Here is a 16,170-nt window from a genome sequence, read left to right as displayed (position 1 = left end):
ACAATGAGACAAAGGACATTGATAAAACAAATGATCCAGTGTTTCTTCATCCTTTTTGCAGAAGGAACATTGATCTACCTGAAATTTTAATCTTTTTTTAAGAAATTCTGCCACAGCCTGAAAAATGTGACGAGGCAGACACGAGGATGGAAACGTGGGAGAGGAGTGTTGAGGACGAACGGCTGTTGCTAATGGGAGCAATTCCTCTAATTAAAAAAAAAAAGATTCTTAGCATGTTTCAGAAGAGTTCTTGTTGTATGCCATGGGTGTTGGGGAGATGGACGGGTGGACAAATCGTGAGGATGTGACTCAGTGTCAGCTGGCGGGTATGATGTGTCTGACTGACAGTTAAAGGTCGTCTGGACAGAGTGCAGCATCGGCCCCCTCACAAGGGATCCAGGAAACACAGTGACCTTTTTCACATTCAGTGCTCTTACCGAGCACTTTTCCTGTGAGCTGCGTAACCGAGGAACGCCGTTGCTCATAGAGAAAGGTTGGCCAGAATCCTAGAAAGGCTCTTTGATGGGTTGATTTAGAGCAACATTAGTAATGAGCCTAGACATTATCTAGCTTGTAGGTGTTGTTAAGTCTGCATTTTATAGCATCTCACTTTAAATTGTGGCCGTAATTCCAGCATCTGCTTTAAACCTTGGTCTCCAGGTAGAAGAATCGCCCTCTGGTGAACGTAGGAAAAAGCAGCTCTCTTCATCTCTCATATCACATTCATCACTTTGGGGTTAAATATGCGCTCGTCGGTGCATACAAGTTTTTCCAAGGAGACACACTTCATCTGCTGTGTGTATTCCTTACATTTATATTTATGGAAAAATGACTACATGCCTCTGTACAGAATGAGAGAAATAGCCTTCTCCCACCAGAACTACTCCCCCTCTTCCCTCCCCCAGTTGTTGATTTTACCACTTTCAGCTCCTTCGCCTAAGGTGCTAATATTTCTTTAAATTACAGCAGCATTGCTGCTTTTAATTTGATTCTGTTCGACTGTGCACGCTTATTTAAATTCATGACAGAAGGAAGCTTGGCTCCTTTTATGTGTATTGCATATGTTCAAGTTTGGATCTTTGCATATAACCTTGCATGATAGTCATATATATGGGCGTGTGTGTGTGTTTGTGTGTGTACTAGCTTGTTCTCTGTATTATACAGGAAAGGTTTCGTCTCATCTTGCATCTGTTATGCAAAGAATTCTCAAACTCCCTCGTCTCTCTTTTTAAACGTTTCCAAGATTGTTTGGAAGTCAAATAGAGATGTGTAAACAGCATGCATCTACCCGTTGGACTGGCTTGTTGGCAGCAGTTTAGCAAGTTTTTCCAAGTTTGATGCAGTTATTTTTTTATTTTTTTAATTTAATTTCTTTCCTCTTTTCACTCCCTCCAAGTAGTTTATATTTAAAATTCAGGGGGCAATTTGAGGATCAGACCTTTACAGGTGCTCAGCCATTAATGAAAACTGGACATGCAGTGAACTCCAAAAGCTGTTCACCCTCCCTGCTAAATTACCCATTTTACTGGATAACACTCAACAAGTTTCTCTTTTTGGTACTTAAATTTACAACCTTAATTCTTTTAATGAATTACAAATAGCTAGTAGGACTTAGATTTGTATTTATTTTTTTACTTGGGCAAAACCTCTGTAGCATAGTTATTCAATCAGTTATATTTTAGCTGTTAAGCATATAGTGATTCATCATTCCAGTGCAATGCATGTGTATTTTGGTTGAATTCATTAATCAAACAGTAATAAAAGGTCAAGCAGATATTTTTGGATCTATAATTTTACAGCCTATAGCTACAACTATGTTATGTGTGGTTTCTGGGATGGAAAAATAAGAAAAGGATTATTTTGATATACCATGTAGTTTGAAATGCATTTTCTGAATGCTTTTTATTACTTTTGATTATTTCTTATTGGTTTAAAAGTTAAAGGGTTTGATAGGGTATGGCTAATGAAAAAAATAAAGTGCAGAGTTATTAATGAGCCCAGGCTACTGCTCATGACAGATACCGTCAGAAAACCCCACACCCTCTGATATCAAGATAACTGGATCCTCGTGCATTAATGGACCCTCAGCATTGTTCCACATGTTACAAGTAGAGGTGAAACCAGAGGTTAGCATGTCATACTTACTGTAAATTGTGCACTGTAACGTTTGATTAAAGGTCCATGTTTGATTATGTATACCGTACTGCTGAATTTAATAATCCATGTGCTCAAAGACATTTATTACTATACTCACTTCTGGCATAAATGATTTAACTGTTGAAATTAAAATGGGCAAAGTTACGCATTCAGTGTTCTAAGCGCATGTCTGGGTAAGATCTGGTCCAAATAACATGACATTCAAATGAACTGTCACATTCTCTTTGCAGTAGCAGTTGTGAAAAAATATATAATCTCAATGCTTTTGTTACGGAAGAGTATTAGGGCCAGGCAGGAGAAAAATAAAAATAATATTTTAGAGAAGTCAAAATGTCGAGAAAAAAGTCGAAATGTCGAGATTAATGTTGAAATACAATTTCAAGAATACAATCAAAATTTCGCCTTTTTTCCTCAACATTTCAACTTTATTCACAGAATTTTGACTTTTTTTTCAACATTTCGACTTTTTTCTCGAAATTGTACTTCAACATTATCCTCAACATTTCGACATTTCGACTTTTTTCTTGACATTTCGACTCGAAGTGCATAATGAAAAAAAAATCTTCCTCCTCTAAAATATTATTTTTATTTTTCTCCTGCCTGGCCCTAATACTCTTCTGTAGTTTCATGATCCAAAGGACAATTTTATCTTTTTTTTTTTTTTGTTTTTTTTTTGGCCATTATTTGAGCTTTTGCCAAGAAATCTTGTCAGATCTTTTTTAGACACAGCTGTTTCATTGTTCTGCGGTTTTGAATTTCTGAAAATGTGCAATCTGATCTATGACCCGACTCTACTTCTTGTAGAGGAGATACACTATGAGATGGATAAAGTTTTTTACAATGAAGGACTACATCTTTTCAGTCTTAAGGCTCCTATGCTCTGCATGATTTCTGCAGTCATATAAGATTCTTATATCTCACACAGTACGACTTGGATCTGTTTAATCCATTGGTTGGTTGACTCATTAATTACCCATTTGTTTAAAAACTGGCAAACCGTCATCCTCAAGATAATGTAAACAAAACACACAGTTTTCAGAACAAAATTGATCAATAAGTAAACATTAGTGTTTGGTGTGACCTCCTTTAGAACCTGGTACATAGTACTTAGGTTTAACAGGCTGCCAGATTTAGAAGTACAATTTTGAGAAAAAAGTCGAAATGTTGAGAGAAAAAAGACGAAATTTCGACTTTATTCACGAAATTTCTACTTTTTTCTCAAATTGTATTTCAACATTAATCCCGACATTTCGACCTTTTTCTCAAAGTGCACAATAAAAAAAAATCTTCCCCTCTCAAATATTTTTTCTCCTGCATGGCCTTAATACTCTTCCGTATTTTGTATCGTATAACCTATTTTTGCAGGTTGAATTGCTCTGCACAATATTGTATAAGGCGGCATTGTATGCAAATTACAAGTTGTCTTTATTTATTGAATTGCTTGAGCAGTGTCCCCATAATTAAACTCTTGTCGTCTTCAAATGTTTGTCTTCTTTCAGGCTGAATATTTCAGCTGTGTGGCAACAGTGGTGTATATACGCAAGGAGAACTGTCTCTACCAGGCCTGTCCATCTGCAGACTGCAACAAGAAGGTCATCGACCTGCGGAATGGCCAGTACCGCTGCGAAAAGTGCAACAGGGAGTACCCCGACTTCAAATACAGACTCCTACTTTCTGTAAGCGCAAATACGACACGTGTATGCTTCTCAAACACACAGTTGTCTCCTCAGTGCTCACATCCAGGCATAATCTCCTCCTAATTCCTGTTCTCTGGCTGTGTGACCCTCAGGCCAACCTGGCAGACTTTGGAGATAACCAGTGGGTGACGTGCTTCCAGGAGACAGCAGAGACGCTCTTAGGTCTCACGGCAGAAAGACTGGGACAGCTCAAGGATGAAGTGAGACAAACGAATAGAAATGATAAAGCATGCAGTTTCTCATCCCTTAACAATTTCACCAGGAGGTCAGACTGTAATGGCGCTTTTCCACTAGTACCTACTCAGCTCTACTCTACTCAGCTCTTCTCAGCTCCGCTCGGCTCAACTCGGCCTGGTTTCTTTTCCATAATAATTCAGCACCTGGAGCAGAAGTAGGAGGTTGGAGTGAAGCTTCTGTGACGTATTTGATTGTGTGATCTAAACGAAGAAGACAACACTAAAGATGTAGAACCTGGAGGAGATGATAGATGTGCTGCTGGGTCTGTGGCTTGTGTTTGATACCAAGTAAAAAAAATGAGAGTGAGAGAAGCTTCAAGCAGCTACGCTTTTTAATATTTTTTGTTAGTTTGTCTCGGCTGCTGAAAAGTCAGCTGGAGCCGCGAGCAGCTATGAAGAGACAGAGCTCCTTGTAGATCTGGTCGTTCCTTATCGCCCGTCTAGATCCTTTTTTAATTCTCTCCTCAGCCACCAGGTTTATGAACATCTGCACCTCAGAGTTGGATCATGAAACAGACTTTTGCTGCCGTTGCTGGTCGAAAAAAATGAACAAGAAGTCGTCAGAGTCGCTCTTTCTCTGATGTCACATCTTGACTCAGAAGTCTGACTCCAACCCCCCGACCAATCGGTGGCCTGTAGTGTGATGATGTCAGATACAGCCGACTCAGCCGCTTAGAACCTCGGCAGAATAGTTACAGAAAAAGTATCTACTCAGCACGTTAGACCCCTAGTGGAAAAGAACCAAACCGAGTCGAGTTGAGTCGAGCTGAGTAGGTACTAGTGGAAAAGCGCCACAACAGACTACTTCCTGTAAGTGCTTGAACCATACTATGACTTTGTGTTTACTGTGTAATGTCTGTCTGTCTGTGTTCAAAAGAATGAGATGGAATTTGACGAGGTCTTCCAGAAAGCCAGCTTCACCACTCACGTCTTTAAAAACCGAGTCAAGCTGGAGACATATAACGTGAGTACTGTAGCTGCAAACGGGAGCAACGTATGAGTTGATACAGGAGAATGTAGTGATCTACAAAAATTGAATTGAATTGAATCTGCAATAGATTTTTTTTTCTTCTGTTTTGAGTTGGGTTTTTTCTCTTATACAACAATAATATAAAAAAAACAAGGTAAATTGTCTTTTTCAGGGTTAATTTCACAATCAATCAAAATGGTTTTAGAGAATAGTCTCATAAGCAGCAGGTTAACCAAACAAAAGTAGAGTGAATGTGCGCTGTTTTTCTTGATGCATATAACATCGTGATATCTCACAGTAACTTGTTCAAGTATACCAATAATCAAAAAAGAAGTCTTGTCACATGTGTTCTTCAACTGAACTACAGTCCAGAACATGTAAAGTCACCAACCAAGATACACGCGTTACAATAACAACACATTGTCAGACACGCATCATGAATCCAGATCATTTCATTAGCATCATAGAGACAAGGGAGCTGTTTTATAGCCAGCATACTTTGGATAACAGAAAACAAATACAACAGTGGATTCATTTCTCTTAATTAGCCTCTAATTAGCATTTAGCTATTGTCTGCCTAAGCCTAATTATCCTAATTATTCAGAGGCTAATTTGCTACTGGGGGCACATACCGAGAGTCTGAGAGGAATGATTGAGTTGTAGTTTGAGCTGTGAACGGTCTGTTTCATGACCTTTTAGAAAATCTACGAGCAACGTCATGCAGAGTTCTGTGGTCTGGAAGTGTACCAAGAAAGAAATGCACAAAGTGAAAGGAAAAACGCTGCCATTAAAGCGTCTAAAGACTGAAGGCTTCCTGCTCCCGCAGTTGAATTTAACTTGCGGTGATGTTTAATGCCGTGAAGCGGGAGCATCACACACAAGGTTGAATGAGTGTTTACAGTAAATGCTACTTACAGTCTCGGAGGAAACAAGCGTAAGCCCTACTAATACATACTGGAAGTACACTTTTCATTTCATTGCACACCACAGAGGTATATTGATGGATCAGAACAAACCTTTATTACAGCCATATCAAAGATGAAAATTCAGTCCTTATCATTGCCTGACAAGTAGCATTATTGTCATTCAAAAAATAAATATTTCATCATCACCGTAAATGTTTGTCTGTGAACAATCAATATGCTCCCCCAGCCTCTGTTGCTCACCTTTGTGCATTAGGACTGAGACAGCAGAGTTGCACGTCTAGAGTAGTATGTCCCTCTGCGCCAGCTCCCTCTAATAAGCAGTCATTTATTTAGCTTCCTCCAGAGGAGCATCAACTTTGACCCCCTTCACCTCTCTACCTGACAGCCAGGGCAGCGAGGGAACACAACCAGAGCTGAGCAGTGTGCAAAGGGCTGCTCGGAGCACGCTTTAGATCCAGTGTTTGATATTACTAATAAAGTGTCTACATGTTGTGTTTTACTTCACGTTTGACTCATCTGAATGGAGAAAAAAAAATGTATTCTGCATTGTCATAAATGTACGGAAGAGTATTAGGGCCATGCAGGAGAAAACATATTTGAGAGGGGAAGATTTTTTTTTATTGTTCACTTCGAGAAAAAAGTCGAAATGTCGAGATTAATGTTAAAATACAATTTCAAGAATAAAGTCGAAATTTCGTGAATAAAGTCGAAATTTCGCCTTTTTTCTCAACATTTCAACTTTATTCACAAAACTTTGACTTTTTTTTCATCATTTCGACTTTTTCTCGAAATTGTACTTCAACATTATTCTCGAAATTTTGACTTTTTTCTCGACATTTCGACTTTTTTCCCAAAAGTGCATAATGAAAAAAAAAAAATCTTCCTCTAAAATATTATATTTTTTTCCTATTTTGCTATTTTTTTTTTTTTTTTCTCCTGCCTGGCCCTAATACTCTTCCATATAAATATGTATCACACAATTTGCAAATGTATATATGTATTTGTGCGCTTCTTTAGGCGATTCCAAGTTGATCCTGTAATCTCTACACAAATACCAAGCAAACTGAAAACATATAAAACAAGTTTATATATATTCCGACGTGGCAAACTGAACAGATATTAATATTTTACTTGCACATTTTGACCCTCACCCTCACTGTGCCTGCAAATTGTTAAATCTGGGCACACGCAGGGCGTGACCTGCACAGATCAGGTTTCATTAGTGCGTAGATCAGATCACATATGCATGCTGAAATCTAGACTCTACAACTCAAGTTCATAGAGCCAATCTTCAAATGCGAGCAAAGAGCACGGCCATCTGGGCTTTCATCAGTTTATGTTTCATTTTCTTCCGATGGTTATTTAGAGGTAGGGATTCAGCTCATATACAGTAAAGATGAGTGGCTCAAGGAAGTCACCCAGCTCAGAGACGGACCATTTAATGATTATTTAAAGGGGACCTATTATGGCATTTAATACCTATTTTAAACAGGCCTTGAATGTCTTAAAAACAAGCTTTTGATTGTTTTTGCTAAATAAATTAGAAATTCAGTTTGTAAGCCATGTCTTTATCTTCCCCGTTTCTAACCTCATTCTCTATGTGGGATTCTGAGTGGGCGGGGCTATGATAATGACTCCAGAATTTAGTTGCTTTCCTCCTTCTCTGAGTTCTCTGAGTTTTTCATAATAGGTCCCCTTTAACTATGTGGATGAATGTGTACTTTGTAGTTTCCTCAGGATGAAAACCTATAGTATTGCAAGTGTGTACATGAAAAGTAAAGTGAGCAGCTGAATCTGCGTCCTCACTTGTCCCTCATATCAAATCAAATCAATCTTTGTGTTTAGCGCTTTTCATACAAATAACAAAATGCAACACAAAGCGCTTTACATAAAACATAAAACTTAATAATGCTTAATAACTTAAAGGAGCTTGAGGCCGGATTGTGGCAGGATTTATGAAAAAAATTCGTATACGTTTTAAGTTTTCTAGTAATAATGTCAGATGAATCGTTCCAAACCCAAAAGAATGAGCCCTCTAGTGTATCTCTCCTTTGCCTGAACAGGCTGTGTGCTGCAAAATGTGCTGCAATTCGGGCCCAAATTTCCCGCGCTGTCCTGCGGATGTGACGTCACATGACGCTGCATGCAGGTTCTCCCCGTTCTCCCGTGCCGGCTTCGCTGTTGGCTGCAGTACCCCCAACGGCCGTCGTGGTGAAGGGTGGCGCTAGAGAGTCTCATTTCTTAAAAGGAGCCTCATGCTCCTTTAACTAAAACTTAAACTAAACTTAAAAGCTAAAAGAAAGCAGGATAAGATGGGCTATGAAGTTAAAATACATGCTAAAAGAGTTTAAAAGTACAACATAAAATCCTAAAAGCAGGTCTAGAAAGCGAGACCTGCTAAAACAAACTTAAGAACAACTTAAAACCATAAGACTTGGGTTAAAACAACAAGACCAGCTAGTTTAAAACAAGGGTATACAAGAAAGACTAAAAGGAATCAGGTAAAAGCCAATTTAAAAAGGTGAGTGTTGAGTCTGCTTTTAAAAGTATCAACAGTCTCTGCGGGCCTGAGGTTTCCGGCAGGCTGTTCCACAGACGTGGGCCGTAGTAATGAAATGAAGCCTCACCGTGGGTTACGGTTCTAACTTTGGGAATGATTAAAAGGCCGGTTCCGGAGCACCTCAGGGTCTGCCAGGGTTTATAGGGTAAAAGCAGATCAGACAGATAAGAAGGCCCCAGACCGTTAAGAGATTTAAAAACTAATAAGAGAACCTTAAAATCGTCACCCACTTAGATCAAACACCCACTCAGTTTAATCCCTCCATGAAGCAGATTTGATGGTACTGGTCAAGATTGCTGGTGGTGCTGTGTTACTTCAGATGTTGTAAATGTGCAAACGGACCATCCAACCATCCATGGCGCTTGACCATCCGACAAACAGCTTGTCTGCGACCGCACTGCTTGTGTGGTTTCTTGCATCATTGTTCTGTTCAGAAAGAAACTGTGAAATGCTTCCCTTGGCGCGCTTAAGCCCAGCAGGTGATCTCTCAAACTACAGTCATTACAGCAGAAGCTGCACATTTAACTGGGAAGATTAAACAATCCCCACTGCTTCTTCTGCTGCTGAAAGGTCTGTTTGTTGTGAAATGTGAATAGAAATATCAATATTGTATTGAGAAAAGAAAAAATCCATTATGTCATATTTAATTTGGTTGAAGCCCCACAAAAGCAGGAGGGTGTGCAGTGACTCAGAAACTGCAGACTTTAGTGTGGGAGAGGCCTGTCACTTCCTCCAACAGGTGGTGTTGGCAGAATTCACTTTATTTATTCAGAACAAAGACAGTTTTCACGTTATGATAAGAGAAAGTGTGAAATCAAACCAATCTTTTCATGCTGGTTATGTGTCGGACTTGTATTCATGAGACTGTCCCAACGATGTATGGAGAGGTGTAAACAGATGTGCACGCACCCGTTGTCTCGGGCCTGAAACGTGTGCACGCATACATCTGCGCTTGTGTGTGAAATCTGTAAATCTGTCTCTCTAAAGTGAATGGATTGATTTTGTCTCATTGAATTCACTACCGTCACAGAGGGCCTGCTTTTCTTGCTTTATTTTAACAGACAGGCCATTGAGAGCCAAGTACACTCTTCACAATGTCACTTTATATCAACAGCAAACCCGACATTCATTCAAGGCCTTGTCAGCATGAGATGCAGCGCTTGTTGCTGTCCTGCATCATTTCCATAATCGGTATGATCTATCTGGAAAACGTTCCTGAGTTACTTCTTTCTTCAATGTGTATCTGACACTAAACGGTTAGGACACAGTGGTTGAACAAATGAATAACGATACTCTTCAGTGGTTTGCTGTACTAGTGACACTAGTTTTAATGTAAACTGACACAAGATAGGCAATAGAGGGTCTGCATTGATGTCACTTCTCCACTGGACCAGCTCCCTTACTCACACTGAGTGGCAAAAACAGCTGCAACTAGTGGAGAAGACGGGATAACAGGCGATTATCGGCTTAAATTAAAGGCAGTTTGACTTGACAGTGACCCGTACAGTTACCTGAAGAACCAGTGGTCCATGGACATTAATATTTGGCCACGAATCCAGTTTCCTGATATTTATATGTACTTAATTTCTACGCCGGGGAAATACACGAAGCAAAGCTTGAAGGCTTACAAAAGTCTTGACGCTTGGTCCTACTTCAAGGCAGGATTTGTTGGTGAAATTAAAGTGATGAGGACACCGAACTTTATGATTTGACCGTTTAACGTTAGCGACCCAAAAATCCAACATTACCTGATACAAAATGGGAACCGCAAATCCACGTTTCGGTGCCTGGAATCCAGTTGTTTGCGAATTGCAGCAATCCATTTGTCTCTCTTAAAGGAGCTTGAGGCTCCTTTTAAGAAATGAGACTCTCTAGCGCCACCCTTCACCACGACAGCCGTTGGGGGTACTGCAGCCAACAGTGAAGCCGGCACGGGAGAACGGGGAGAACCTGCATGCAGCGTAAATGTGACGTCACATCCGCAGCCCAGCGCGGGAAATTTGGGACCGAATTGCAGCACATTTTGCAGCACACAGCCTGTTCAAGGCAAAGGAGAGATACACTAGAGGGCTCATTCTTTTGGGTTTGGAACGCTTCATCTGACATTATTACTAGAAAACTTAAAACGTATACGGATTTTTTTCATAAATCCTGCCACAATCCGGCCTCAAGCTCCTTTAAGCTTATTTTTCAGCAGTCTGTAAAACGATAACTCAGATTTCTTGTTAAATCTATGAGTACAGTCAATCCCACAATAGCTCTTTCCCATTTTAGATGTTTTCCAGTTGCTTAAACTAAAAGTTTACGCCGCTACTGAGTCTTTCTGCCACTCAGTGGTCGTAACTTGCTGTGAAGTCGCATCTGTGATGTCATGCGCATTCCGTCTATAGAGGAGACATACGATAAAGATGCAAAACAAAATTATAAATAAATGATATACAGTAGTTCCACCAGAGAAACATTTGGAAACCAAAGAGTCTTTCAGAAATGTGGGTTCCCAAGTTCATAAAGTGTTTACTCAAAAATGCTGTGATAGTATGTGTTTGACTAAATCCAAACCAAAGTGTTAAAAGGCCAGTAAAGTCAGTAGGATCCATCCTGTGGGGACCATTAGTGGCAATTCTGCACGACGCATCCCACTAAAGTATTATCCGCTGCTTCATTATCCAAATTTGTCTGCAGGGATCTTCACTTGTGTAATTATATTGTTTAGCACTGTGTAGCATCTCATTAATTCTCTTTGAGGTTGTGCCATCATTTTGAGTGAATTGGCTAGTTTCTGTTAGATATTTAGTCATTGTGCCAGCATAAAGTTATTTCTTTAGGGAAGGAAATGCATTTAGAGAAAAGAGAAATGGTTTTCTGCAGGTGTGAGTGGAATATTAGTCAGTGCACAATAAGTCAACGTGGCCTAAATTCTCAGATTAACCACTCATTTGGAAAAACTGGCCCCGTACATGTTGTAAAATATGTTTAAAGTAAAGAAAATTTAGTTTTTTGCATAGAAAATGCAAATTATACCTCTCTTAAAACACATGCCAGGCTTGAAAGAATGAATGATTTAACTTTCTCCTTCTTTCTTTATTCCAAGCATTAATAGAGAGGTTTGAATTCCTGGAGTAAAACATTAACACTGTAACATTTAAAACAAAAAAACAACAACATCCACACAAACCATATTGAAAACCCGCTAGCAATCTGCTATCATCACAGAATACTTGCATCCTGTCTGGATGTTCAAATTTGCATAATTTAGATTGTCTACTTAAATCGTAGAGGAAACTGAGCTCAGTGAATTTGCCATTGTTACCAGATTGTATGTGTTGGTGATGAACGAAAAAATGTGTATCAGAAACGCAACATCAATTTTATAAAGGGCTAATCCCATGCAGCAGCGCTCTCCCATTGGAGAGCTACACACCTAAGAAAGGAAACCAATGTTCTCTCTGTGGATGTACTGTAGGCGCGTTTCCATTACCCCTAGATTTGGGCAGAACCAAATAACAAAAAGAAATCTTGTAATGGAAACTGCACTAATTCAAAAAAACCTGAAATGTCAAATAAACCTTTTTTATGCTTCCAGGAGGTGGTTTTTCAGGCTATTCCATAAGCCACTTTTTCACCAAAGTGGAATGGAAACGCTTTTTGGGAATTTCCACGGCTCTATCAGCGCGGGATGTGACTTCGATGGTCAATCTAAACTATGGTTTCTAGTTTTTGGCTTCATTCTTACAATGTAGTTGTGCTAAAACACTACTTAAAGGAGCCGTCTGTAAGAAATGTCCAAAACTGGTACTGCAGTCACTTTCAAAATATTGTCGAGCAGCGTGTACCCTCCCCCTCCTCCCCCCGACCAGAGGTTGCCAGGTAGGCTGCAGAATGCAGCAGGAACGTAGGCTGCCATGGCTGCCATAATTAGAGCCGAGCTGGCAACCCGGATGCTGAAACAATACTGACTTGGTGATTGGGAGATAGGTGGAGGGTGGAGCTTCAGAAACAATACTGACTTGGTGATTGGGAGATAGGTGGAGGGTGGAGCTTCAGAAACAATACTGACTTGGTGATTGGGAGATAGGTGGAGGGTGGAGCTTCAGGCCAAAACAAAAAATGACAACATAAACATCAGTTGAGGGCTGCAACTAATCTTTTTAAACTGGAATATCCTGGCTTGAGTGCTGTTGTCACTGACATAAGTATTTGAAATGAACATGATTTTTAAATGTCTGTTGACATATCAGGGTCATTTTATGATTCGTTTTATTGCTCTTACATACAGCTCCTTTAATCATTATACATTACATAAGGGCTTTGCCTCTGAATAATCATTTCAATGATCATCCTCTGCCTTCGTCGTCCGGCTAGCTCCAATCGTAATAATTTGACTAAAGATTTGTTATTTTCCTGCTGCTGAAGGCCAGTCGGGTAGAGGAAGACACAAAGAGGGCGATAGGACAGTGAGAATGAAAAACAGAGAGAGGAGAGGCCAAAATTTATCATAAGCATTACAAGATTAGCCCCAGCAGTGAACCCTGTGGAACACCGTCACAGACCCTCATCTGCCATTTCATCTTGTCCTTTTGTAAAATGTCTGTCAACTTCCCCAGAAGACACAGTTCACATCTCAGATCAGAGAATGCTGCCAGTTCAATTTGCATTTTGAAACCTGATTTTATGTACTTGGTGATTATTTTCACCATTAATGTTTGGCCTGATAGTTAATGACATCTTGGGATTTTATAAATTCAGAATGCATATTTATTTCTGCTTCACTCATTACTTAAATTTTAAGATGTTTCTTTCTTATTTATGCAAATTGAAAATCCTAATTAGAGATGTTGAATCTTATGTTAGGCAAATGTATCCCCTCGATGCTCGTTATCCTGTCTGGGTTGCTAATTGATTAATGGATCTTTGGAGTAATCCTACTAATATTGTGTGTGATTATAAGGGTAAATAGATTTTAGTGTTGTGTGTTCATCACCATTTAAAGGTATTTGAGGGAGACTGTGTAAAAGTTCACATTAGACTACAATGTTCCAACGGTGATTCCTGTTCATTACAGGAAAAAAACCCACCCAGCTGAACATCCTGCTTCTGACACTTTTACACCTTTCACACTCTGTTCCCCCCACAAAATTGTATTCATCATTGAAGTGTTCACAGTTCGGTTAGAGAGCACCTTTTACCCAAGTGGGGTCATTTCCAAGTTACCGGTATGTTTTTCCATTCACATTGTATCAGACAACAGAACCTTTTAAGAGATGCAAATCAAATTTCGCAGCGATGAACCAGTTCTGCTCAAACTGTCTACTGCAGTGTAACGAGAAGCATAAAGTCACGCTAGCCAATCAGAATCCTGGAAAAAAACATCAACAAATGACACGAGTAACTTCCAGTTTCTTCCAAGATGAACGAGAGTCTTCTCGTTCGTGACAGAGAAGTGGAGTTACTTTTAAGTCTGACTTTAGAATATAAAACAGGTAAAATACAAGAAAATATTGACAAATTGTAAACACAGGTCGCACACCTGACTCTGGTGACGTTTCTCAGCCTAAATGTCCGTTTCCCTCTGTTTACGAGCAAACGTGAAGACAGAGTTTTTGCAAATCTCCACATTGGGCAGAGTTTTCAGAACTGATCGTTTTTGGTGACTGAGCTCCATTTTCGTGTAAACGAACGACCAAAACGCAGGAAAACACCACCGTTTTTGCTACGTGTAAACGGGGCCTGAGTCTGCAGCTTGCAGCTTTCTTTCATGCACTATGGCTAGTGTTGAGACTTGTTCATATGTATATTTTTAAAATCTAAACAAAAATGTACTTGAATTTCACACTCGGCTATTACATCATGTTATATTTGAAATGTTTTGGAGTCTATTGACCTACAGACCGCTGTGTGATTTAGCAGCAGCAGTTATTGTTCAGTACTTCACCAAAACATCAATATCAAGACTTTAATTGGTTAGTTATAGTCTGGACTCATGTAGATGGATAGATTCATGCAACATCTGTAGCTGAAACATAATTACAGAGGTTAGAGATGTATATTGATAAGTATATGCTGTATAGTTAATTGAATTCAAGTTTGTTTGTTTATCTTTACAGGATGAGTGCCGAGTCAAAGTAACGGTATTGGAAGTCCTTCCTGTGGACCACAGAGAATACAGCAGGAGGCTGCTCGGCAGCATCCGCAGCTTGGCTTGCTGAGCCCTGTTGCTCATCCAAATGGTGCCTGGTAATTACAAGTGTTTGGCTGCTTTCAGACTCTTTCCAACTGCAAGATAACATCATGTTCGACTAAAGCAGCAGAGGAGCAGAGTGAGTCAGGAGCTTTAAAGACAGCCAAGGACGTGGCATGTAGTTGCTCACTTTGTGATGCAAGCTTGTAGTGAAACAAAGAAAATGGAAATACCTTTTATTTTATAACGTTTAGACATTTTATTTGGTTTCTGCTCATTATGTCTGTGTTAAAAGGGGATTTCCTTTAGGAGATAGGAGATTTCTGGTGTGAAATGTGTATGTTAGTTAGTCAAGTAAGACATAAACAAGTGTGTATTTTAAAATAAGGAAAGTGTGTATGATGCATGGAAGGGAGTTTTCAAACTGTTTTTACTGCTTAAAATGTTACTACTTTTCTGTGTGTTTTTATGTTATTTCTGTTCTTCCAAAAGAATACCAGATAAGAAACAAGGTAATTTGCTGGTTTAATAATTGTTTCTTCTAAAAATAGTAATAATAATAATAAATAGTATCTTGGCAAGGCATTATTGGTCTTTGTACATTTCTGAAGACGTTGTACACATTTTTAAGTGTTTGACAACTTACTCAAAGTGATAACAGTAAGTCATTGGAAAAACTAATTGAATTATATTTCCTCTAAATTGGTTTTATGCAAAGAACTTCCATTATAAAGGGCTCAGAAATAATAATAATAAAAAAGCTATTGACCAATTGGTACCCATTTTCTTGTTAGGTGCAGACAAATTAAGCAAATTAAAGATCTGGAGGTGATATCAAGTATTGAGTTGACATTGAGCAGTTGTTTGACTAGAGCTGCCATCATTGCACTGAAAAAAAACCATACATCTATAACAGGGGTCGGCAACCCAAATTGTTGAAAGAGCCATATTGGACCAAAAACACAAAAAACTAATATGTCTGGAGCCGCAAAAAATTGAAAGTCTTGTATAAACCTTAGAATGAAGGCAAATGTTGAGAAAAAAAGTCGAAATGTTGAGAAAAAAGTCGAAATGTTGAGAAAAAAGGTGAAATGTTGAGGAAAAAAGTTTAAATGTCAAGAAAAAAGTTGAAATGCCGAGATTAATGTTGAAGTACAATTGAGAAAAAAGTCCAAATGTTGAGAAAAAAGTCCAAATGTCGAGATTAAAAAGGAAAGGAAAAAGGAAGAGAAAAGGAAAAAAAAGGACAAAAAGGTCAAACATTTTTGAAAAATCTCCAGGGAGCCACTAGGGCGGCGCTAAAGAGCCGCATGCAGCTCTAGAGCCGCGGGTTGCCGACCCCTGATCTATAAGACAGAACCATCAGCTGTGGACAAATTAATAGCTAAGTATGTTCTTTAAAAAAAAAAAAAAAACAAATAAAAAACACAATAATGTCCAAAAGCT

General features: G+C 39.1%; 1 protein-coding gene across 1 annotated transcript in view; it reads left to right on the top strand.

Moving 5' to 3' along the window:
- LOC133460266 (replication protein A 70 kDa DNA-binding subunit-like) overlaps nucleotides 1–15,489 on the top strand; it is a 61,708-nt gene extending 46,219 nt beyond the window's left edge. The window contains exons 14-17 of the mRNA XM_061740860.1: nucleotides 3,657–3,833; nucleotides 3,947–4,054; nucleotides 4,968–5,054; nucleotides 14,651–15,489. Coding sequence (XP_061596844.1) covers nucleotides 3,657–3,833; nucleotides 3,947–4,054; nucleotides 4,968–5,054; nucleotides 14,651–14,752 — 474 coding nt within the window. The 3' untranslated portion in view covers nucleotides 14,753–15,489. The remainder of the gene's footprint in view (nucleotides 1–3,656; nucleotides 3,834–3,946; nucleotides 4,055–4,967; nucleotides 5,055–14,650) is intronic.
- The last annotated feature ends 681 nt before the right edge of the window (nucleotides 15,490–16,170 follow it).

The sequence above is a fragment of the Cololabis saira genome, chromosome 14 (genome assembly GCF_033807715.1).
Source record: "Cololabis saira isolate AMF1-May2022 chromosome 14, fColSai1.1, whole genome shotgun sequence".
In the NCBI taxonomy this organism is placed as follows: domain Eukaryota; kingdom Metazoa; phylum Chordata; class Actinopteri; order Beloniformes; family Belonidae; genus Cololabis; species Cololabis saira.
The sequence above is the reverse complement of the archived record's forward strand: the minus strand, read 5'-3'. Positions and strand labels throughout refer to the sequence as shown.